The sequence below is a fragment of the Loxodonta africana genome, chromosome 2, assembly GCF_030014295.1.
Source record: "Loxodonta africana isolate mLoxAfr1 chromosome 2, mLoxAfr1.hap2, whole genome shotgun sequence".
In the NCBI taxonomy this organism is placed as follows: Eukaryota; Metazoa; Chordata; class Mammalia; order Proboscidea; family Elephantidae; genus Loxodonta; species Loxodonta africana.
The window spans coordinates 173,495,966-173,521,865 of NC_087343.1; the positions used below are offsets into that span (position 1 = coordinate 173,495,966).

Sequence of the window (25,900 nt, forward strand, 5' to 3'; positions counted from 1 at the left end):
AACATAAACGGCAACTATACACATGGACCTCGCCAGACGGAACACACAGAAATCAAATTGACTACATCTGTGGAAAGAGATGATGGAAAAGCTCAATATCATCAGTCAGAACAAGGCCAGGGGCCGACTGTGGAACAGATCATCAATTGCTCATATGTAAGTTCAAGCTGAAACTGAAGAAAATCAGAGCAAGTCCACGAAAGCCAAAATATGACCTTGAGTATATCCCACCTGAATTTAGAGACCATCTCAAGAATAGATTTGACACATTGAACACTAGTGACCGCAGACCAGACGAGTTGTGGAATGACATCAAGGACATCATCCATGAAGAAAGCAAGAGGTCATTGAAAAGACAAGAAAGAAAGAAAAGACCAAGATGGATATCAGAGAAGACTCTGAAACTTGCTCTTGAGCGTTGAGCAGCTAAAGCAAAAGCAAGAATTCATGAAGTAAAAGAATTGAACAGAAGATTTCAAAGGGCCTCTTGAGAAGACAAAGTCAAGTATTATAATGACGTGTGCAAAGAGCTGCAGATGGAAAACCAAAAGGGAAGAACACGCTCGGCATTTCTCAAGCTGAACGAACTGAAGAAAAAATTCAAGCCTCGAGTTGCAATAGTGAAGGATTCCATGGGGAAAATATTAAATGACACAGGAAGCATCAAAAGAAGACGGAAGGAATGCACAGAGTCATTATGCCAAAAAGAATTAGTCGATATTCAACCATTTCAAGAGGTGACGTATGGTCGGGAACCGATGGTACTGAGGGAAGAATTCCAAGCTGCTCTGAAGGCACTGGCGAAAAACAAGGCTCTAGGAAATGATGGAATAACAATTGAGATGTTTCAACAAACAGATGCAGTGCTGGAGGTGCTCACATGTCTATGCCAAGAAATATGGAAGACAGCTTCCTGGCCAACTGACTGGAAGAGATCCATATTTGTGCCTATTCCCAAGAAGGGTGATCCAACTGAATGTGGAAATTATAGAACAATATCGTTAATATCACACGCAAGCAAAATTTTGCTGAAGATCATTCAAAAATGGCTGCAGCAGTGTATCAACAGGGAACTGCCAGAAATTCAGGCTGGATTCAGCAGAGGACATGGAAGCAGGGTTATCATTGCTGATGTCAGATGGATCCTGGCTGAAATCAGAGAATACCAGAAGGATGTTTACCTGTGTTTTATTGATTATGCAAAGGCATTCAAGTGTGTGGATCATAACAAACTATGGATAACACGGCGAAGAATGGGAATTCCAAAACACCTAATTGTGCTCATGAGGAACCTTTACGTAGATCAAGAGGCAGTTGTTCGGACAGAACAAGGGGATACTGATTGGTTTAAAGTCAGGAAAGGTGTGTGTCAGGGTTGTATTCTTTCACCATGCCTATTTAATCTGTATGCTGAACAAATAATCTGAGAAGCTGGACTATATGAAGAAGAATGGGGCATCAGGATTGGAGGAAGACTCATTAACAACCTGCATTATGCAGAAGACACAACCTTGCTTGCTGAAAGTGAAGAGGACTTGAACCACTTACTAAGGAAGATCAAAGACCACAGCCTTCAGGATGGATTACACCTCAACATAAAGAAAACAAAAATCCTCACAACTGGACCAATGAGCAACATCATGACAAATGGAGAAAAGATTGAAGTTGTCAAGGATTTCATTTTGCTTGGATCCACAATCAACAGCCATGGAAGCACCAGTCAAGAAATGAAAAGACACATTGCATTCGGTAAATCTGCTGCAAAGGACCTCTTCAGAGTGTTGAAGAGCAAAGATGTCGCCCTGAAGACTAAGGTGCACCTGACCCAAGCCATGGTATTTTCAATTGCATCATATGCATGTGAAAGCTGGACAGTGAATAAGGAAGACCGTAGAAGAGTTGACGCCTTTGAATTGTGGTGTTGGCGAAGAATATTGAATATATCATGGACTGCCAAAAGAATAAACAAATCTGTCTTGGAAGAAGTGAGGCCAGAATGCTCCTTAGAGGCAAGGATGGCGAGACTGCGTCTTACATACTTTGGAAATGTTGTCAGGAAGGATCAGTCCCTGGAGAAGGACATCATGCTTGGCAGAGTACAGGGTCAGCGGAAAAGAGGAAGACCCTCAAAGAGGTGGATTGACACAGTGGCTGCAACAATAAGGTCAAGCATAACAACGATTGTAAGGATGGTGCAGGACCGGGAATTGTTTCGTTCTGTTGTGCGTAGGGTCACTATGAGTCGGAACCGACTTGACGGCACCTAACAACAACAACATTTCCCCTGCAATGTGAAACCTTAAGTGTTGCTCCTTAGAGGGCATAGTCTTGTGCATAAGCATAGTCACCTTGGGATGAAGTCAGTTTTACCTGGCAGAGCTCTCTTTGTCTCTTTCCCTGATCTCTGTTAAGCTGTCTATCTCATTTGGTATCATACCTAGCTGTTAGGTTCCATTAGTTGCTGATTGCTCTGTTGTTTTCAACAATGCCTGGGGGTATAATTTGTTCCACAGTCTGATCCAATTAAATTCAAGTAGGAGTAGTAGCCTTTGAGGTTTGTTCTTAGGGTTCTTCTTAGCTGTTTCTTTCTATAGTTCTAGCTGATGAGCTAGCTTGCCTATGGTTATCTTGTTGCTCTTTATCAGTCTCCTCTTATTTGCTTACCACCAAAATCTTCATTATTTTTTTCATGTACCCTTATGTTTAAACTTCCCCACACTTTGTTTCAAATAAAGTCAGTTCCTTTGGGGAGTGCTTTAGAGTTCTCTTACGGACTGAGTCTCCCCCTGCACAAAATCTCTGAGTCACTACTCTGGGCACTGAGCAGAGTGGTAGCCTTCGGTCTTCTTGGCTTGCCTCTCCTGTAATGGAATCTGTGTACCACAAGCAAGCTGGGTTGAGGGTGATCAAGGCTGCAGTATTCTCTGCCTGCCATGCTTGGGGATGAACTGCTGTCCTATGAATGGGGGCTGGGTGAAAGAGGAAGCCACTCTTGACTGCACCTCTTGAATGTACTTGCTATGAATTTAGCTTCTTCAGCTTAGAGTCTGAGGGAATGAGAAATGCTGCCCCTCCCTGTGAAATACTGGATCCCTTGATTAAAAGCTGAGGGGACAGGGGTTCCCATCTTCTTGGCCACATCAACCCAGTGCAGAACATCTATCAAGCTTAGCTGGTTAAGGGTGGGGAGAGGGAGGGAGTGGATCATGGTTCAAGTGGCACAAACTCTTGCTGTTTTTAACAAGTTTCAGTAGATTTTCTGAAATAAATGTTTCATTAGCTGTAAGCCCTTAGGACAGTTTCCAAAGACTTTAAATGGTTGGTTTATTTAAGTAGTTTTCACCAGTTTAGATTATTTTGCTGAGGAGTGGGTCCATGGAGCTCCTTATGTCACCATCCTGGAATGGAATTCCTTTTCATTTGTCTTTTTAATTGTTTAATTCTTATTAATATTCTTGAGCTTTGTTATGGAATGCAGTTATTTGATCCTTTCAGGTCTTGCTTTTAAGATTTTTTAGATGGAACCGTAGCAGGTAGTCTAGGGTAATCTGAGGCAAGACCTTCCTGAGTACTCTGCTTAATACCCCCATGAAGGTTTTTTAATCTGCTTGATGAGAGCAGGCAAAGGGAAAAGACCTGTGTTTATGCTGGACACTGTCACCTCTAATCCTTTCAAGCAGCTCTTTCACCAGCACTGGGTAGTTTCCTCACAGTCATGCACTGATCAATACTCGGTTGAATAGTCAGGTGGACCCTATGCAGATCTCTAGAGCGCTCTCTGTGTGCGGGTCTATTCTCTCTGGTACCCTCTACTGCAAACTCTAGCTGCCTTGGGCTCACTGGGCTCTCTCAGCTCTGTCTCCTCAACTCAAGGAGTCTGTCACACTATTTGAGTTCCTTCTCCCTGCTCTGTGTCCCATAAACTCTCTCAAAGCAGTAATCAGGAAAATTGTAGGGCTCACCTCATTCATTTCCCGTCTTTCAGAGATCACTGTCCTTCACTGCCCAATGCCCAATGTCCAGCGTCTTGGAAGCCTTTGCTTCATAAATATTGTGTTTTTTTTTTTTTTTTAATCATTTCAAGTGGGAGGGTAAATCCAGCCCCTATTACTGCATCTTAGCTGGAACAGAAGTCCTCTTTCATGATTTTAAATATTAATTTCAGTCTCTTTTTGATTTTCAATTATCTCAAATTCTTGGGATGTTAATACTCCTATTTGTAGAGTCTGCTGACTCTTGTTCTTAGTGGATCCTCTCCTCATGTTCTATAATTTTTTAAGCTCATTTTTATTGTCAATTTTACCCCTTTGGAAATCCTAAGTAGCCTGGATGGTGACAGTGTTCCCCTAGAACAGGTACTCTAATGTAACTGTCAGCCCAGGACCAATTTATGTATTAATCTCTCAGCTTATACATTTCTGCATCAAGTGCATAAGATGATTTTAGATTCTGAACCAGCATGTGGCACAACTTTGGGTTTTGATTTCTAATGGGAGAAATTATTTTCCACCTAGAGTCCCAGGTTAAAACAAGTTTTTCTTTGCCGTTTCCCTGGGTCTGTGGTTTCCATTCCTTTCATCATGGTTGAAAAGCCCTTCCAGGGTTCTGGCTTTATGGAAAGGTTTTCGTTCTAACTTCCAACCTTGAGAAGGTCAAGACTTCATCTCCTAGCCTTACATAGGCATTAAAACCCAAGTTTATAACCACTGAGTATATTTCTGAATCTGAAAACCACCTCTAGGGCCACTGCAACTAGCTTTCAGCTTATTGGTCATTTGTACATGGCGATTTATTTTCCTTTCTGGTTAGTTCAGCCATGTTCATATTTAAAAATTCAATGTTTCTAGGTAGTTACAGCAGAAGACGTACTCCATATTAGCTAAGTTTATCATGTTTCGGGACTATAAGTTTCCTCCTCTCTTTTTAAAAGTTTAGTCTAAAGTTTATACATGTATGTAGATGTGCATTACTATGGGAATAGAGTCTATAACTTCATTAAGAAATGACCCAAACAAAGTTTAAGGATAATTACTTTTAACTTTTGATCTCCTTACCTAAAATTTTACAATTAAACACTATATTTCAACAAATCCAGGAATTATTTGACCTTACCTTCCCTACCATATATATGTGTGTGTGTGTGTGTGTGTGTGTGTGTGTGTGTTATATTTTCTAGGTATTTTCAACTAATGTATAGCCATTTTGTCTTTCATAGCCTTTCTATATCCCTAATTACAACAGATTTTTTAAATACTTTTTTTTTTCACTAAATAGTTAACAGAATGAAGACTCTAGAGATCTCCTTTGAATGTGAAAGTATAATTATACTGCAAGAAGAAGAAAGAGGAGTATCTTAATTACCTAGTGTTGCTATAACAGAAATACTACAAGTGGTTGGCTTTAACAAACAGAAATTTATTTTCTCACAGTCTAGTAGGCTGGAAATCTAAATTCAGGGCGTCAACTTCAGGGGAAGGCTTTCACTCTCCGTTGGCTCTGGAGGAAGGTCCTTCTTGTCAATCTTCCTCTGGACTAGGAGCTTCTCCGTGCATGAATCCTTAGTCCAAAGAATGCACTCTGCTTCTTCCTTGGTGGTATGAGGTCCCCAACTCTCTGCTCATTTCCCTTTCCTTTTATCTCTTGTAAGATAAGAGGTGGTGCAGGCCACACCCTAGGGAAACTCCCTCTACACTTGATCAGGGATATGACCTTAGTAAGGGTGTCAAAATTCCACTCTAACCCTCTTTAACGTAAAATTACGATCACAAAATGGAAGACAACCACACAATACTGGGAATCATGGCCTAACCAAGTTGACACATATTTTGAGGGGACACAATTCAATCCAGGACAAGGAGGATGAAGAGGGGGGAAGAAGAATGAATTTAATAAATTAATGTACACAGAAAGAATTTTAATAAGCACAGTACGAAGATGCTTAAGATGTGAATGCAAGAAGATGTTAGTCCTCAGAGCTAGGGATCAGCACTTCTGAGTGTTCATCTATTTTATAACTCCTTGATTAAACCACCTAACCTCCTTAATTTTTACTCTAGATACACAGGGGGAAAATGGACTGTTTGGCAAAAAGGAAAAAAAAATTATATCAAATGTCCATTACAATTATGGTATTGAAATGGTTAAATAATACGATACACAAATGGATTAGATTGGGTAATAAATATTCTTTACAGAAGAGTCCATTATCAGTTGGGAGAAGAGGCAATAGAAAAATTGAGAAGGATTCATTTAATTAATTTTGCCATTTAGCCAGGCTGGATTTTACTGAAGTATGTCTAAATAGTCATTATCCATTCCTTGGGGGAATGATCATCAGACATGTCATGGATTGAATTGTGTCCCCCCAAAACGTGTCAACTTGGTTAGGCTATGATTCCCAGTATTGTGTGATTGTCCTCCATTTTGTGATTATAATTTTCCTGTGTATTATAATGAAGCCCTGGTGGCTATGGCTGCTAACCAAAGGGTCGGCAGTTCGAATCCACCAGATGCTCCTTGGAAACTCTATGGGGCACTTCTACTCTGTCCTATAGGGTCACTATGAGTCAGAATGGACTCGACGGCACTGGGTTTGGTTTTTGTTTGTTTGTTTGTTTTATGTGTTATAAATCCTAACCCTCTGCCTGTGGTTAATGAGACAACATTAGAGAATTAGGATGGGATTGTAACACCCTCACCCAGGTCACATCCATGATCCAATGTAAAGGGAGTTTCCCTGGGGTGTGGCCTGAACCATCTTTTATTTTACAAGAGATAAAAAGAAAGGGAAGCTAGCAGAGAGGGGGGACCTCATACCGCCAAGAAAGCAGTGCCGGGAGCAAAGCACGTCCTTTGGACCTGGGGTTCCTGCACAGAGAAGGCTGATGACAAGGACCTTCCTCCACAGCTGACAGAGAAATCCTTCACCTGGAGCTGACGCCCAGAATTTGGACTTCTAACCTATAAGACTGTGAGAAAATAAATATCTGTTTGTTAAAGCCATCCATTTGTGGTATTTCTGTTATAGCAACACTAGATGACCAAGACAAGACAGGCAGAAGCAATGGGACAATAGTATTATTTATAAGACTAGCCTTCTGTTTTGAGAAACTCCATGTAGCTTAATGTTTATAATATTTATAGCTGACATACTACTTTGACATTCTTTTTTTTATTAACTTTTATTGAGCTTCAAGTGAACGTTTACAAATCAAGTCTATCTGTCACATATAAGTTAATATACATCTTACTCCTTACTCCCACTTGCTCTCCCCCTAATGAGTCAGCCCTTCCAGTCTCTCCTTTCGTGAAAACTTTGGCAGCCTCCAACTCTCTCTATCCTCCCATCCCCCCTCCAGACAGGAGATGCCAACACAGTCTCAAGTGTCCACCTGATATAATTAGCTCACTCTTCATCAGCGTCTCTCTCCCATCCACTGTCCAGTCCCTTTCATGTCTGATGAATTGTCTTCGGGGATGGTTCCCGTCCTGTGCCAACAGAAGGTTTGGGGACCATGACCGCCGGGATTCCTCTAGTCACATCCAAACCATTAAGTATGGTCTTTTTATAAGAATTTGGGGTCTGCATCCCACTGATCTCCTGCTCCCTCAGGGGTTCTCCATTGTGCTCCCTGTGAGGGCAGTCATCGATTGTGGCCGGGCACCAACTAGTTCTTCTGGTCTCAGGATAACGTAGGTCTCTGGTTCATGTGGCCCTTTCTGTCTCTTGGGCTCTTAGTTGTCATGTGACCTTGGTGTTCTTCATTCTCCTTTGCTCCAGGTGGGTTGAGACCAATTGATGCATCTTAGATGGCCGCTTGTTGGCATTTAGGACCCCAGGCACCACATTTCAAAGTGGGATGCAGAATGTTTTCATAATAGAATTATTTTGCCAATTGACTTAGAAGTCCCCTTAAACCATGGTTCCCAAACCCCCGCCCTTGCTCCGCTGACCTTTGAAGTATTCAGTTTATCCCGGAAACTTCTTTGCTTTTGGTCCAGTCCAGTCCAGTTGAGTTGACCTTCCATGTGTTGAGTGTTGTCCTTCCCTTCACCTAAAGCAGTTCTTATCTGCTAATTAATCAGTAAAAAACCCTCTCCCTCCCTTTCTCCCCACCTCGTAACCACAAAAGTATGTGTTCTTCTCAGGTTTACTATTTCTCAAGATCTTATAATAGTGGTCTTATACAATATTTGTCCTTTTGCCTCTAATTTCACTCAGCATAATGCCTTCCAGGTTCCTCCATGTTATGAAATGTTTCACAGATTTGTCACTGTTCTTTATTGATGCGTAGTATTCCATTGTGTGAATATAAAAAAAATCACAGTTTATTTAACCATTCATCCGTTGATGGACACCTTGGTTGCTTCCAGCTTTTTGCTATTGTAAACAGAGCTGCAATAAACATGGGTGTGCATATATCTGTTTGTGTGAAGGCTCTTGTTTCTCTAGGGTATATTCCGAGGAGTGGGATTTCTGGGTTGTATGGTAGTTCTATTTCTAACTGTTTAAGATAACGCCAGATAGATTTCCAAAGTGGTTGTACCATTTTACATTCCTACCAGCAGTGTATAAGAGTTCCAATCTCTCCGCAGCCTCTCCAACATTTATTATTTTGTGTTTTTTGGATTAATGCCAGCCTTGTTGGAGTGAGATGGAATCTCATCACAGTTTTAATCTGCATTTCTCTAATGGCTAATGATCGAGAGCATTTTCTCATGTATCTGTTAGCTGCCTGAATATCTTCTTTAGTGAAATGTGTGTTCATATCCTTTGCCCACTTCTTGATTGGGTTGTTTGTCTTTTTGTGGTTAAGTTTTGACAGAATCATGTAGATTTTAGAGGTCAGGTGCTGGTCGGAGATGTCATAGCTGAAAATTCTTTCCCAGTCTGTAGGTGGTCTTTTAACTCTTTTGGTGAAGTCTTTAGATGAGCATAGGTGTTCGATTTTTAGGAGCTCCCAGTTATCGGGTTTCTCTTCGTCATTTTTGGTAATGTTTTGTATTCTGTTTATGCCTTGTATTAGGGCTCCTAACATTGTCCCTATTTTTTCTTCCATGATCTTTATCGTTTTAGCCTTTATGTTTAGGTCTTTGATCCACTTGGAGTTAGTTTTTGTGCATGGTGTGAGGTATGGGTCCTGTTTCATTTTTTTGCAAATGGATATCCAGTTATGCCAGCACCATTTGTTAAAAAGACTATCTTTTCCCCAATTAACTGACACTGGGCCTTTGTCAAATATCAGCTGCTCATACGTGGATGGATTTATATCTGGGTTCTCAATTCTGTTCCATTGGTCTACATGCCTGTTGTTGTACCAGTACCAGGATGTTTTGACTACTGTGGCTGTATAATAGCTTCTGAAATCAGGTAGAGTGAGGCCTCCCACTTTCTTCTTCTTTTTCAGTAATGCTTTGCTTATCTGAGGCTTCTTTCCCTTCCATATGAAATTGGTGATTTGTTTCTCTAACACCTTAAAAAATGACATTGGAATTTGGATCGGAAGTGCATTGTATGTATAGATGGCTTTTGGTAGAATAGACATTTTTACTATGCTAAGTCTTCCTATCCATGAGCAAGGTATGTTTTTCCACTTAAGTATGTCCTTTTGAATTTCTTGTAGTAGAGCTTTGTAGTTTTCTTTGTATAGGTCTTTTACATCCTTGGTAAGATTTATTCCTAAGTATCTTATCTTCTTGCGGGCTACTGTGAATGGTATTGATTTGATTATTTCCTCTTCGATGTTCTTTTTGTTGATGTAGAGGAATCGAAGTGATTTTTGTATGTTTATTTTATAACCTGAGACTCTGCCAAACTCTTCTATTAGTTTCAGTAGTTTTCTGGAGGATTTCTTAGGGTTTTCTGTGTATAAGATCATGTCATCTGCAAATAGAGATAATTTTACTTCCTCCTTGACAATCCGGATGCCTTTTATTTCTTTGTCTAGCCTAATTGCCCTGGTTAGGACTTCTAGCATGATGTTGAATAAGAGCGGTGATAAAGGGCATCCTTGTCTGGTTCCCGTTCTCAAGGGAAATGCTTTCAGGTTCTCTCCATTTAGAGTGATGTTGGCTGTTGGCTGTTGGCTTTGCATAGATGCCCTTTATTATGTTGAGGAATTTTCCTTCAATTCCTATTTTGGTGAGAGTTTTTATCATAAATGGGTGTTGAACTTTGTCAAATGCCTTTTCTGCATCAATTGATAAGATCATGTGGTTTTTGTCTTTTGTTTTATTTATATGGTGGATTACATTAATGGTTTTTCTAATATTAAACCAGCCTTGCATACCTGGTATAAATCCCACTTGGTCGTGGTGGATTATTTTTTTGATATGTTGTTGAACTCTATTGGCTAGAATTTTGTTGAGGATTTTTGCATCTATGTTCATGAGGGATATAGGTCTGTAATTTTCTTTTTTTGTAATGTCTTTACCTGGTTTTGGTATCAGGGAGATGGTGGCTTCACAGAATGAGTTGGGTAGTATTCCGTCATCTTCTGTGCTTTGGAATACCTTCAGAAGTAGTCGTGTTAACTCTTCTCTGAAAGTTTGGTAGAACTCTGCAGTGAAGCCGTCCGGGCCAGGGCTTTTTTTTGTTGGGAGTTTTTTGATTGACATTCTTAAAGTAAAATTCAGCATAATACTTTTTATTCAATAAGCTATTCTTTTCACTTGATTTGGTTCCGCCAACAGCATTATTATTTATGAGCAATAATGGTATGAAGAAAATACTGAAGTTGTCAAGGACTTCATTTTACTTGGATCCACAATAAACATTCGTGGAAGCAGCAGTCAGGAAATCAAAAGACACATTGCATTGAGCAAAATCTGCTGCAAAAGACCTCTTTAAAGTGTTAAAAAGCAAAGATGTCACTTTAAGGACTAAGGTACACCTGACCCAAGCCATGGTGTTTTCAGTCGCCTCATGTATATGTGAAAGCTGGACAATGAATAAGGAAGACCGAAGAAGAATTGATGCTTTTGAGTTGTGGTGTTGGTGAAGAATATTGAATATACTATGGACTGCCAGAAGAACGAACAAATCTGTCTTGGAATAAGTACAGCCAGAATGCTTCTTAGAAGCAAGGATGGCAAGACGTCATCTCACACACTTTGGACATGTTATCAGGAGGGATCAGTCCCCAGAGAAGGACATCATGATTGGTAAAGCAGAGGGTCAGTGAAAAAGAGGAAGACCCTCAATGAGATGGATTGACACAGTGGTCACAACAATGGGTTCAGGGATAACAACGATTATGAAAATGGTGCAGGATCAGGCAGTGTTTCCTTTTGTCATGCATAGGGTTGTTATGAGTTGGAACTGACTCGATAGTACTCAACAACAACAACGATAATGGTATTAAAGAAAAAGATATAATCTCCGCCTCTTAAGGGCTTACTTTCAAGTGTTTCCTTTTAAAATGTTCTTTAAAGTGTCAGATGATTTGTACCTTAACAGCCATATCCTATAAGCCTGTCATGATTTAATCTACGTAATATGTAAGGAGATATTACCTGCCCCAAAGTCTACCTGACTACACCAGTTTTCCATTCAAAAGTACATATTTTCCATATGTTTCTCTGCTGGCAACTAACAGCTGCCAATCAAGAAGAGCCATTATATTGAGAAGACTTACTGATGTTGTGAAAAAACAAACAAACATGGAATTCAAAATCAAACAGACAAACCTAAATTTATCTACCAGCTCTGCCATTGACTAGTTGTGTGGGCTTGGCAAAGCTATTTACATCTCAGTCTCAATTTCTTTATCTGAAAAACTGGGGGTATTATACCTAGATCACAGGATTGTTACGAGAATTACATGTAAAAATGTCTATCTCTCAAAACGCTAAAAAAATAACAATAATAAACAAAATGACAGCTAGAGTGAAATTGTAGGACACAACTCATTCTAGCTGCTTCTTTTTCTCCTTTCCTGAGAGTAAATACTGTCTAAGCCTTCCCAGTATTGCAAAATAAATTATGTAACACAGGTAACAAAATTTGAGCAATTTTAGTTTGTAGACTTCAAGGTTCTAGCTAAGGTCAAGTCTTCTTAAGCCTACTCATTTATTAAATTCCATGTGTGTTCTTAGCACACTTCTTATATCTAGAAAACACTTTGTAAATTTTCTGAAAATTCCTGTAAAATTCAAGATCCTAGCAGATAGTAGTGAGGGTAGATTATCAATCCCTGACTTTAGGAGTCTTTGAGGTTTCATCCCTTGAACTAAAGACTTTCAAAATCTGTTAAAGATAAGAGCCAATAGGGAAAACAAAACAAACCCTGGAGAGCAGAAGCTCCTTTTCTCCTAACCTGATCCCCTAGGTTCTACTTTCTTCTAATTCTGAGCTTAGGACTTGACATCCCACTATGAATTGAAGTAACATAATATATACCTCAAAAGTTCTCTTTTGAGTAGTGGGTATACCCATGTGGGGAGTAGTTTTACTTCACAAATAAGCAACAATAGAAGATCTGTTTTGTACACTTAATACTCCAACCTCAACAGAGACCATCTCTTTACATATTTAACAGCAATTGAAAAATTGAGATCAATACCACTCTATCAGAATACTTGCAAGTTAAATGCTATCCCTGTAAAATGAAAAGTGGCAAATTTGTTTTCCCTAGGTGTTTCCCTGTGTACATCAATTCCTTTATTGATAACTTATATGGGAAACTTTCTGGTCTGGTAAAAAGGGTACCAAGGGGAGTTTAACTTTGGCCAAGTTGTTTAACCTCTCTTAGACTAATTGCCCTCCTCTATACTCTTGAGATTCAAAGTGTGGTCCACAAACCAGCAGAATTGACATCACTTGGGAGCTTGTTAGAAACGCAGACTGTCGGGTCTACTATACCCTAGTACTGACCTCCTGAATCAGAATCTGCATTTTAACAAGATCCTAGGTGATTCATATACACATTAAAGCTTGAGAACCACAGCTCCATACAGTAAGGGGATTTGAGTAAATGATCTCAAGGTCCTATATGGCTGATTCTCGTGAAAAATCAGATATGACAACTTTTGAGCCTATACTGTTACAAGGCAACAGTTGCCTGGAGCTGAGTAGCAGTTGCCCCCATTAGATGGGGCATGCACTCTCTCTAGCTCCTCATCTGACCCACTTCATCTATTTACGTTAATTGCTTGGCTCCCATTCAGCCTCTGATCTAAATTTTACTGAAAAGCCCCCTTTTCAGTAAAAAAGAGATGCCTTCAGAGATATAAATTCATACCAGTGTTTCTAGGTGAAAAGAAAAAAAACAATGTTCATTTACCTTGATGGGAAGTAGTGAGGTCCAGGTAAGAAGTAGGGATGATGAAAAGAGAACCGCGGTGGTGTCCCAAACAGTGTGGCTGGATGACCCAAGGGAGGGGGCTGGTAGACATGTGAGTGTGGAATGGGAGGAGCCTGGGGGATCGGAGCACTTCTGGGACAAGTGGAAACACTAGGATACTCCTTGGGAGGTTGGATGGTCGAAGTTGCAAATCTGGCATGGGCAGTACTTGCACTAGTTGGAATCCTGCTGGTACTCTCCAGAGAGACAGGGGTGGGTCTCTTCACAGAACGACTGGCTCCAGAATGCAGCCGATGAGCGTCCGTTTGGGAGGCCCCAGCAAAGTGTTGGGGTGGAAGTGTTGGATGGAGGGGCATACTTGGAGGCTGGGTGGCCACCTGGGCAGTACTAGAGACACTGGGCTGGAAGAGTGTGATGGGGCTTGGGCGCTGGACTGCAGGTGTGGGCAGCTGGATGGCAGGTGGGGCTTCACCTTTAGAAATAAAGATAGCACAGTCAGGCATTAATTGAGTCACCTCATGTTTTTCTTTTTTCAGTAGGATTTAATAAACTGTACAACCAGAGGTCTCTGCTAACCACCTTACCTAATAGCATCACTACATTCGATTACTCTATTTCCCTTACAGCATTTTCAACAACAACAAAAATTACATATTTATTTACATTTTTTGCCTCTCTTTCCTAACTAGACTCCAAGTGCCATGAGTACCGTGTTTTGTTCACTAATACATTCCCAGGGCACAAAATTCTGCCTACCACAAAATCCCCATTGCTGCCAAGTTGATTATGACTCACGGTGACCCTATAAGGCAGAGTGGAACTGCCCTATAGGGTTTCCAAGGCTGCAAATCTTTATGTAAGCAGATTGTACAAAATAGGCCTTCAATAAATATTCTTCGGATGAATAAATATATGAATAAAACTATTGATTGGCTGATTGACTAAAAAACAAATATACAAATGTTAGAATGCTAATGTGTGTGTGTATATATATTTCTAAATGAAATACAGTAATATGAAACTATTGGCAGTGGTTACTTTTAAGGAGCAGTCATCTGGGAGGAGGGACAGGGTAACGGAGCAGTAAGAAAAGCTAGATTTTCATCTTACACTTATAGATTATATTCTATTATCTAAAGATATTAATTTTATTTGTAATATTAATAGGGGTTTCTGGGTTTCTGGTCATTTTTCTTTTATATAGTCCTTTGTATTGAACTAAATTACAAATAACATTTAATTTTTTAATTAAAAAAAATGAAACAGTCAATGATATTACTTCACTGTATTACATTCAATGTGAACACATAAGGAGCCCCAAGTGAGAATGGGACTTGTCACATGTCAACAATTTGTGACAGATATGAAGGGAATACTACTACAGCAGGACATGATGGGTGTGACATGATTTTTAAAGGTTGGTGAAAAAATTGTGTTTGATCTTTCTGTTCTTGAAGGAGAGAGGACTGCTGATTGAGTTATCCAAATGACACACCTAGCCTAAATTTAATTAAACTCTTCTGAAAAAGTACAGATGGAAGTTATAACATTAGAGCCATAACCCAGTTTATTCCAGTGGAGTTAAGTTTCTTTTAATAAAGAAGATACAGTCGAAGAACAGACTCTGTAGTCAGAAATCTCTCTGTTAGAAGCTGAAAAGAATGGGTTCTTCTCTCAGCCTTACCCAGGTTAGACTTTCTCCTCCTTCCCTCTCTTCAGATAAGGCACATAATGCCCCCCTTTAACTGGGAAGTAGGGCATTAAGGGACATACTCATCTGCTTCCAGGTGCTCTCTGACCCAGTGGAGTCAAGGCAACACGGAAGTCCAGTCTAAACGAAGCTGTCTTGATTCCCAGTTACACGGACTGGCCCTCCCATCCATGAGGCATGAACACTAATCTGGTCTTTCCTGATTTATCAGGCACAAGGTAATTTCTCTCTCCATGTTCCCTCAGTACCTTGTAAGTCCATCACTTATCATGATGGTGTAAAAAAATCTTTGTAATTATTTGCATGTCTAGTACCCCCACCACAATCACCAAACAGGCAGCTTGAGAGCAGGGAAACTGTTTTATTCATGTTTGTATCCCCAGGATCTAGAACAAAAACTAGTTAATGATAGATAGTTAAGAAAGGTATGAAGAGATGAAAGAAAGATCTAATGAATGCACCTATAGCTGATAGTACTTTGACCACTAATCTAGTATAAGGAGCTCTAAGCCTCCTTTAAACAACTATGAGGCCAGACTGACTTGTAAAAACTCTCAAAGTTTTATTAATTGAATTACCTTTGGTAATTCAATTAATACTCAAGACATCTACTCCTAAAATCTAGCTCTGAGGCAGGTTTCTTTATCCTATAGTCAGTACAAGAAGCTCTTAGTTCTCAGTAAACAAGTATGGTTCTTTCTGGGTAAAGGAAACATAAAATCCAGGAGCCATACACAGCTCTTGGTAGTTTCAGTAACTAAAGAAGGAAAGGACTCATCTTTTAGCTGATACCAAACACCCTTTTATACCAAAGACAGTCCCATAAAATAAGGGGTGCCAATGAGACATGGGGTGATAATCACATATTAATTTAACAAATATTCATTAAGCAACTAACATGTACCAGGCACTGTTTTTGTCTGAGGACAAACATCAGAAACATAGATGTTATATGGAAGTATACAGAAGGTGTTGTAAATATCAAAATTCAGGTTGCTAAATAGGAGGTTAAAGTCCACATCATCTAGTCATCTCTGATACACTGAATAGGGAAGGCTTGTAAAAAAAGGAAGATCTCTAATATATCAAGCCATACTTAAGATACGGTAGAGACTAGCCAATTACTTGTTTCCTCTTCTTCTAGCACATAGAGAGATTACATTTTCCAGTCTCCCTTGCAGTTAGGAGTGGCCATGTGGCTACCCAATAGAATGTAAGTAGAAATGATGTGCACCACTTACAGGACCAACCCACAGAAAACTCTTACATACAGTGTTTCCTATTCTGTAGGTTCATGCACACTAGTAAAGCGGACTTGGATGCCACACATTGATGATGGCAAAGCCATAGGGTAGAAGTAGCCTAGGTCCATGATTCACCTCTGTGGAGAGACCCATCTACCAACCAGAAACACTCATTTTAGACTTTACATGAGTTAAAAACTGAACTTAAGTTGTGTTTAAACCATTATGTTTTAGAGCTTATTAAAGCAGCTAGCATTATCTAGTTATTGCAATTTTAGATCTATAGTGTTTTTTAGTACAGTATGACTGGGACAAAAGAAAAATTATAAATAGTTTAAAACAATTTCTGTAAATCTCCTGACACTTCCGAAGAGGAAGAATCCATCACATGTACTGAGTGGACGAAGGGTATAGCCAGGCTTTTGTTGTGTGACTAGGATCACCAATGAAGGCATGAAGAATAGCAGAAACTGAGAACAGACCAAATTTCTATAAAATGAAAAGCTGTGTAGAAGTAGTAAGAAAGAGAGGAGGACCAGTATGCATCTGGGGAAAGAGAAACAGAGGCAGAGAAAGAGAAAAAGAGCAAGACAAAGCCTTGCTTACAGAAACATAGAGACAGATGGGAATGGAGAATTGGGAAGAATACTTAGGCAACTGCTAAGAAAAGTGGGACTTTGGGGAGGAATAAAGGTAGTGAGGAGTCCCAAGAAGACTTACTATGTGTTGAACCATGTGATTCTTCCTTCCCTAACTCCTTAAGGAAATCTACAATAGCGAGCTATATCACTTTTCAAGGAATTTTCAAGACAGATTTGTATTTCTTATGGACATAACACTGTGCTGGAATAGACCTTATATCAGAGCCAAGATTTGAGATTATATCAGAGTCATGGAGGTTTTTGTTTTGTTTTAAGCAAAAACAGATAGACAAACAAAAATGGCACCATATGTCAGGTACCAAAAAATTAGAATAGTATTAAGCTGAAGTTTTAGAGCAAATATATGAATTCAGAAGAGTGAAAGATGCCAATTGATTTGAGATGTAATAAGGAAAACTACTTTCAGATTTGAGAAATAAAAGGTAGACAAGAAAATAATATAACAAGAAAATTCACAGATGTTCAAATTAACACTTAAAAGCCAAGCTAAAATAAATATATCTTCTACAAGGTTCCAGAAGCCTTTAATATAGAAGAAATGTATTTGAACAATTAACATAAAATGATGGTGCTAACATAACTGGCATCAAAGATGCTTGATAAGACAAAGATATCTAATGAGGTTATCTACTGTGCAATAAGCTCTTTCAGAAACTAGAAACAGGAGAAGAACTAGGTATGCGCCATTATATGTGAGAGACAGAGTAAACATAATACACTGGACATAAAAATAATACCAGACAAGAAAGGTGCTACAGATTCTATTGAAGAAACAGTAAAATTAGTTGTATTTGTATCTATCCTTTCTATAACCACTTTATAAGCTCTTTGATGGCAGAGGCCATAAAAACTTCTGTGTATTCTGCCCCTAGAACACAGTTTGACCCCTAACAGGCAGTTAATAAACATTAGGCTGTCAGGTGTCCAGTCAGTTCCGACTCATAGTGACCTTACATACAACAGAACGAAATATTGCCTGGTCCTGTGCCATCCTCCCAGTCATGGTTATGCTTGAGCCCACTGTTGCAGCCACTGTGTCATCCATCTTGTTGAGGGTCTTTCTCTTTTTCGCTGACCCTCTACTTTACTAACATGATGTCCTTCTCCAGGGACTGATCCCTCCTGATAACATGTCCAAAGTGTGTGAGACGTAGTCTTGCCATCCTCGCTTCTAAGGAGCATTCTGGCTGTACTTCTTCCAAGACAGATTTGTTCATCCTTTTGACAGCCCAGGGTATATCCAGTATTCTTCACCAACACCATAATTTAAAGGCATCAATTCTTCTTCAGTCTTCCTTATTCATTGTCCAGCTTTCGCATGCACGTAAGGCAATTGAAAACACCATGGCTTGGGTTAGGTGCACCTTAGTCTTCAAGGTGACATCTTTGCTTTTTTAACACTTTAAACATTAGGTAGTGGAGGGCAAATATGGCACTGAAATTTATTGTAGACTAAGAAGACATCTAAGATGGAAACTTTCTCCGAAATGAAGATTACCAAATTACATTGCCAGGGTTTAAATGCATTGACTGAATATCTTCATGCAATAAAAATATGATGGCATCTCTACTGTTCTCAAAAATTTAAAGGTTTTGTGTGTGTCTGTGTGATCTCTAACACTTTAGTTTTATTTTTCTTTATTTATACCTAACTTTTAAGAAAAGACTAAGGGAAGAGTCAGGATTAGGAATTTGACTTCTAGTAGTTTGTTTGTTACAACTTAATTTTTTAATCTTATCCAATGTCATTATGGTTGTCAGTCTCTATATTTACAACTGAATAACTAAATTCACATTCCAAAGAAATATACTTTAGCTTTTAAAAACAGCTTATGTAATGTATTAGTAAATGGACATAAAGTTGATTATTTTTAAAGCCTAAAATTATGATTTAAAGTTAGTCTTTTCACAGCAATCACTCATTGAGAATTTAGGCATACTCAAGTTTTTGAAGTTAAAAAAATTCTAAAGAAAATCATTGCATGTTTGTTTTGGTATTGATGGAAAAATGTTAAGTGATGATTTACATATAGATGAAATTCTTTGAGCAAATACGTGAAAGAAGTAAAGCCATGATTCAAGTCTAATCTGAAAAAACAAAAAAAAATATGATGGCATGATCTGGAACAAGACAAATGATTGCTTATTAGAACAAACAGGTCTAGCAGAACACAAAGTAAAATAAAATAAGCTTGCTTGAGAGTCAATGGAAAAAGACTAGAAAATTCATGTATCTGTTTGTGAAATATTATGCAATAGTGATCCCAACGCCTTTAAATTTAAGATTCTGACTAATGGAAGAAGGCAAAAAATTCACCCTGTGGTTATTCAATTTTTAAAAATATACATATTGTCTAGGAAGAAAAGCTGATAGAAAAATGAAGATTGTTTATATAATACTAAAAACCTAGGAGAAAGCAATGTGCCTCAAAATCAGAAAGTTGCTATGCTTAACTGGCCAAATCAAAGACAGCCCAAAAGGGAAGGCATCTTTTTTAGAATAAAAAGCTTGTCCAAATGTGTAGAACAAAGAAGCCCAAGTGTGGTAAGTCAAATGGCAAACAAAAATTAGGCAGTCCAAAGGAAAACTAAAGGAAACACATCTGAGAGACCGCAAAGTCAATACTGACTCTTTAACTACTTTTAAAGCAAAAGAAAAATCAGTGGAGTTATTTAGTCATTAAAGTATCATAGGCAACTGAAAAGACAACAGAAAGACTCAATAAACCCCTTCTTACTAAAGAAGATCTTAAGATTTCTGAACCCTAATTAATTTCATGTCAGATAGGCTAAGAATATTAGATGAACTATGATAATGGCAAGTTCATAGAATGTTCTAATCCAAATTGACAAAATGAATAATAATAAACAGATCACTAGGCTAGGTGGCATTCACCTAAGAATTGCAGAGAAACTCAAAGGCAGAACTGAGAAACCATCAGATAAAGTAGGTACAGGCAAGGCACTTTTAGAAAGCAACTTAACACCCAGCTGTTGAAAATGGTGACTTTGGGAACTATAACTTGGTGAGTTTATTTTCTACACCTTAAAAGCTGGTGAAATATATACAATATCATATTAGTGAACAAAGCTTGCTAGAAAAAAGAGAGTAAATTGTTTCTGTAAGAGAAAAATTATATCTCACTAATTTGGTATCTTTCTTCCATGGAAAGAAAGCAAGTATGTTTGAAAAACAAAATTACCATGAGTTGATATTTAGAATATAACTTAAAATTAGTTGAAACAGAAAAGGGAAGGTATTAAAATTGATGTCTACAGATGATAAAAGATGAAAAGTATAAATTTTTAAGGTTTTGTGCTATAATTTGTTCTTAACAGTTTTATAAATGAGTTAGAATATGGAATATACAGTGGCATTTCCAAATTTGGATGAGATATAGGGCCAAGCTGATGAGAACAAACCATGTTTGTTCAAAGTTGTATGACTGGGCAACACAGCAGCAGATCAATCTCATCATTAATTATTAGGTATACATCTGGGAAAACTCATTCCCAAATTAATCTTATAAGATAATGAGCTCTGTTTACCATTTGAGATCCAAGAAAGAACCTTGATAGCACCAAAAATAAGAGACATGCAAATAAACAAAAGATCATTATCTTGCCTTAGATCTGATTCCTTTTGTATATAGCTCTGAAATGCTTCCTATAATTTTGTCTGCCATGCTTAAACACAACATCATGGATCCAAGAACCCCGCTGACATCAGAAGAAAATCTTCCAGTTTCTACCCTGCCAGTATCTTTGCTCAGAATCACATAAAATTAATATTATTGTATAAAACTGTCAGTGACCTCAAATAAAAACACTGATAAATCTGATTCTGGGAAGAGAAAATATACAGCATTTAATGGTGGCAAGAAGCAGATGGAAGGCAGGTCTTGGAAAAAGGGATAAAGAGAAGAAACATATAAAATAAAAGCAGAAATCATAAATAACTGCAGAAAACAATCAGTGAATGAAGACAAAATTAAGCCTGTGTTGAAATATGGAATTAGAGGAGATACTAGCAAATAGTCTTTGATCTTCTGCTGTTATTCATAAGGTTTTCACTGGCTAATTCTTTTCAGAAGTAGACTGCCAGGTCCTTCTTCCTAGTCTGCCTTAGTCTGGAAGCTCAGCTGAAACCTGTCCTCCATGGGTGACCCTGCTGGCATCTGAATACTGGTGGCATAGTTTCCAGCATCACAGCAACATGCAAGCCCCAACAGTACGACAAACTGACAAATCAAAGACCATAGCCTTCAGTATGGATTACACCTCAACATAAAGAAAACAAATATCCTCACAACTGGGCCAATAAGCAACATCATGATAAATAGAGAAAAGATTGAAGTTGTCAAGGGTTTCATTTTACTTGGATCCACAATCAACACCCATGGAAGGAACAGTCAAGAAATCAAAAGACTCATTGCAATGGACAAATCTGCTGCAATGGACCTCTTTAAAGTGTTGAAAAGCAAAGATGTCACCTTGAAGACTAAGGTGCACCTGACCCAAGCCATGGTATTTTCAATCGCATCATATGCAGGTGAAGGCTGGACAACGAATAGGGAGGACAGAAGAACTGATGTCTTTGAATTGTGGTGTTGATGAAGAATATTGAATATACCATGGACTGCCAAAAGAACGAACAAATGTGTCTTGCAAGAAGTACAACCAGAATGTTCCTTAGAAGCAAGGATGGCGAAACTGCATATTACATACTTTGGACACGTTGTCAGGAGGGATCAGTACCTGGAGAAGGACATCATGTTTGGTAATGTACAGGGTCAGTGGAGAAGAGGAAGACCCTCAACGAGGTGGACTGACACAGTGACTTCAGCAATGGGCTCAAGCATAGCAATGATTGTAAGGATGGCGCAGGACCAGGCAGTGTTTCATTCCGTTGTGCACAGGGTTGCTACGAGTCAGAACTGCGTCAACAGCACCTAACAACAACAACTAGCAAATAGCGAGGGATGAGAGTCCTGACTCTGCTGGGAGAGAACTAGACTGTTACAGGGTCTGCTTTCTGCATCTTTCTCTTGAACCTAGGCATCTTGAGTGTGGCTTTGTTGTTATTGATTGCTAACACATGGAAAAAAGCATTGAAAATGCATAAGTGTCTAATAAGTCAATTTCCAAGATATCTAAACCTCTCAGCATATAGTGATGGCCTTATTATCGGAAAGGTCTGAGCAGGTGGAACATGGAAAGGACAGTAGTTTAAGGTCAGGTGGTAGTAAGTAGTGACTATATAAAGCTCTCCCTAAGAGATAGTGCAGTGGTTAAGAGCTTGGCTGCTAACTGAAAGGTGGGCAGTTTGAATCCACCAGCCGCTCCTTGGATACCCAATGGGACATTTCTACTCTCTCCTATAGGGTCGCTATAAGTTGGAATCAACTCACAACGACAATGGGCTTGGTTTGGTTTTGGCTTTAAGAGATGGTTAAAGTCCTTTGGTTGTGCAAATGGTTTGCATTTGACTACTAACCTAAAGGTTGGTGTTTGAACCCACCCAGCGGTGCCAAGGAAGAAACACATGGCAATCTGCTTCCGTAAAGATTCCAGCCAAGAAAATCCTATGGAGCAGTTCTCTGTAACACATAAGGTCACCATGAGTCAGAATTGACAGCAATGGGTTTTTTGTTTTCAGGAGATGGTTAAGTTCAGAAAGAACAGACCAATGATGGGTAGCACTATAACAAGTTATTAAGATATTAGGTTCTCAATTTGGGGCTCTTAAAAGAGACAAGAATATTGTAAAGAACTAATAGTAGAGAAGCAATTTAGAGAAAGACGATATAACGAACCAAACAAATATTTGGAAGAAAATAGATTACTTCCATTGTTTTTCTAGAGCAGCAAGGGAATGGTCTTAACAGATCAGTCATCATTACTAAGTTCCAGGACACAACGCTTCATGACCCCATTAGCAAGGCATTCTTTTATGCTGATAGTAAGAAGACACTCCTATTTCCTATTGAATTACCTCAGTCATTTCCTGTATTATCTGCCTAATCAATGGACTCATCCTGATTTGCTTAAAAGCCTGAGGCTTTATACATGGAATATTTTCCACTCTCCCAAACCAAGTGATTTGATGTTTACTGAAAATTTTCCATCTCTGATTTAATTTTCTCACTTTCTCTATTCTTGATTTTTTTTCCTTAATTAATGTTGTTGTTTTAAATTCTTACACCTAACACAAGCAAAATTTCAGCCTAAGAGGTAAATTTTTCACACAGCTATTAAAAAAACAGTAATCTAAAATAAAACCAACTCACCAACTGGATGAGTGATGGTGTTCTGTAGGCTGGGAATAACCACAGAGTAGGTAGGTGAGCGATAAGGATAAATTGTTGTGGGATTTGTAGAGATGATACTCTGTGTGGTACCAGAAAATACATTGGAAACACTTAGAGGGAAGCGTTTTCGCTTCCCTGGACGAGGCTGATAAACCCAACCTATATAGAAGAAGATAAACTGTTTTTAATTAAAATGTGTAGACTCCTTCAAATAATTTTTTCACATTAAAATCCGAAGCACTTCAAAGTTTAAAAAAAAAGTTATTGTCTAAGGTATATTTTCCAGCTCTATCATAATATTTCTGTGAATGACTCCTTCACTGTGCATTTTAACATCCATATCCATATAGCTCTGAACTAGTGGTCAATGTTGTAATCCATAATTTAAAAGAAAAGCAAGGTCAAATTTCTTATATTCAAAGACACAGATTGAATCTGCAGTAAAATCAACATTAAAGCCATTGAATCTAAAAGCCTTTACTCCACCTATAAAACAATGCCCCGTAAGACACTACTCATCCTCTGTTTCTTCGCTTTCTATAAGGTAACTGTCTATATCTTACAATGTAATGGTCACTAATGACCAGTCACCACTACTTTTATGCCTGGCTCAAGAAGTCTTTTTTTTTAGAGTTGGCAGTTTTCAAGTTCACAAGTAACCCAATTTCCTTTCAAGGTCAGAAGAATAGGGTTATGGAAGTTGAAGCCACTGTATAACCAGAAGAGTCACTGGTTCCCTGTAGTCACTGCCTCTGATCTTGCCCCAGCACCTCTCTGCACGTATTTCAGAAAAAAAAAATTATTCTTTTCCCACCGTGCACAGTCATGTTGGCCATACACTGTGCGTTTCCCTAAGCTGAACCTCAACGGCCTCATTGGTGGGTAGGAGTCAGACTCATTCAAAATTACATTATGATGGGGATAAATATATGAATCAGAAGACAGGACTATGTTCGGATAACCATATAACATTAAAATATTGCATGATGCTAAGCCCTGCATTCTTAATATCTTTAAGTGTTCACTGCATATTTTCCCATTGCATTGATTTTAACATCTCATTTTCTACTATGTTTGCAAAATTATGGCATAGAAATAAATTTCAACTTTCCTCAGCCATCCAAATAAAAATTTGTAAGATCCTGATATACCAAACCAAACCCGTTGCCGTCTAGTTGATTCCGACTCATAGCGACCCTATAGGACGGACTAGAACTGCCCCATAGAGGTTCCAAGGAGTGCCTGGCGGATTTGAACTGCTGACCTTTAGGCTAGCAGCCATAGCACTTAACCACTACACCACCAGGGTTTCCAAGATCCTGATATGTTCCTATAATTCTCTGAAAGTGAAAACGACTCAAAGTAGAGTTGAGCAAGAACTCTGAAGCTTTATCTATCTTCATTACGTTTATATCTGTATATATTTAATCAAAACCACAGTAAGACTGTATGTCCACTGGTTTGTATTAGTTAATAAATACGAGACCACGTAGCCCACTGCTTGGTTCAGTTGAAGGAAACTGATATCCAGTACCAATTCAATCATTACTATAATATTTATTGCACATATCAGAGTAGGAAAAAAAAAATCCATTTTTGCTTTTCAATCACAACCTAGCCTAATCTTTACCTAAATAAATTAAAATAATCAGAAAAAGATTTTGTTCATTTCGTTTGATTACCAGGAAATTCCTCTCTGTGCTTTTCTTTAATCTTTTGTGCTTCATCATAATAGGGTTTCTTTTGTTCTTCACTAAGTTTGTTCCACTCTAACCCAAGCTGGACACTGATTTCTGCATTGTTGGCTGCTGGGTTAGCTTTGGCTAGTGCTGGCCGGTGGATCCTTGCCCAAACCATAAATGCATTCATGGGTCGCTTCACGTGACCATTTCTGTCCTTACTGAAGGGAGTATCTGGTATTCCTATGTGACAAAAATTAAGACTAAATTAATGTGCCACACACACACACACACACACAATTTTAAAGTGAAGTGCACCTCCATCTATGTTTATTTTAAAGTATCTGGAGAAAACATACACTTGAATATAGCCAGAGAATTGCCAGTTTTCCAGAATTCCTCATAACCCCTGAACTCAGCATTCTGAACTGTTGCTTAGAATGACTCTTCTTCAAGGACAATAATATGCTAGTTGGAGACACAGTAAACTACTGGCTTATTACTTCTTTGAGTTTTATTAATACCTCTAAAAATAATTAACATATTCTTTATTTCCCTTTAAAAATATTCTATCACTAGCTGGCAGGAACTACAACTTATCCATGACTAAACCCATTGCCTTCAAGTCAATTTCGACTCGTAGCAACCCTACAGGGTAGAGGAGAACTGCCCCACAGGGTTCCCAAGGAACGGCTGGTGGATTCAAACTGCCAACCTTTTGGTTAGTAGCTGTAGCTCTTAACCACTCCGCCACCAGGGTTCCTTATCCATGACTAAAAAAAAAAACAACCCCCATGACTATGATCCTAGAATTAGGTAAATCAAACTAAGCCCGTTGCTGCTGGGTCAATTCCGACTCATAGCGACCCTATAGGTCAGAGTAGAACTGTTCCATAGGGCTTCCAAGGCTGTAAATCTTTACGGAAGCAGACTGCCACATCTTTCTCCTGAGGAGAGGTTGGTGAGTTCAAACCACCGACCTTTCAGTT

The 25,900-nt window shown here is 38.7% G+C and overlaps 1 protein-coding gene across 2 annotated transcripts in view; it reads right to left on the minus strand.

The window, feature by feature from the left end:
* Positions 1-25,900, minus strand: part of SOX30 (SRY-box transcription factor 30) — a 55,328-nt gene that overhangs the window by 27,148 nt on the left and 2,280 nt on the right. The window contains exons 2-4 of one of the 2 annotated variants that reach the window (XM_010592181.3): positions 24,915-25,154; positions 23,212-23,391; positions 13,284-13,776 (exon numbers count right to left, since the gene is read on the minus strand). In XM_010592181.3, coding sequence (XP_010590483.3) covers positions 13,284-13,776; positions 23,212-23,391; positions 24,915-25,154 — 913 coding nt within the window. The remainder of the gene's footprint in view (positions 1-13,283; positions 13,777-23,211; positions 23,392-24,914; positions 25,155-25,900) is intronic. The other variant, XM_064278899.1, reaches the window with a different exon arrangement.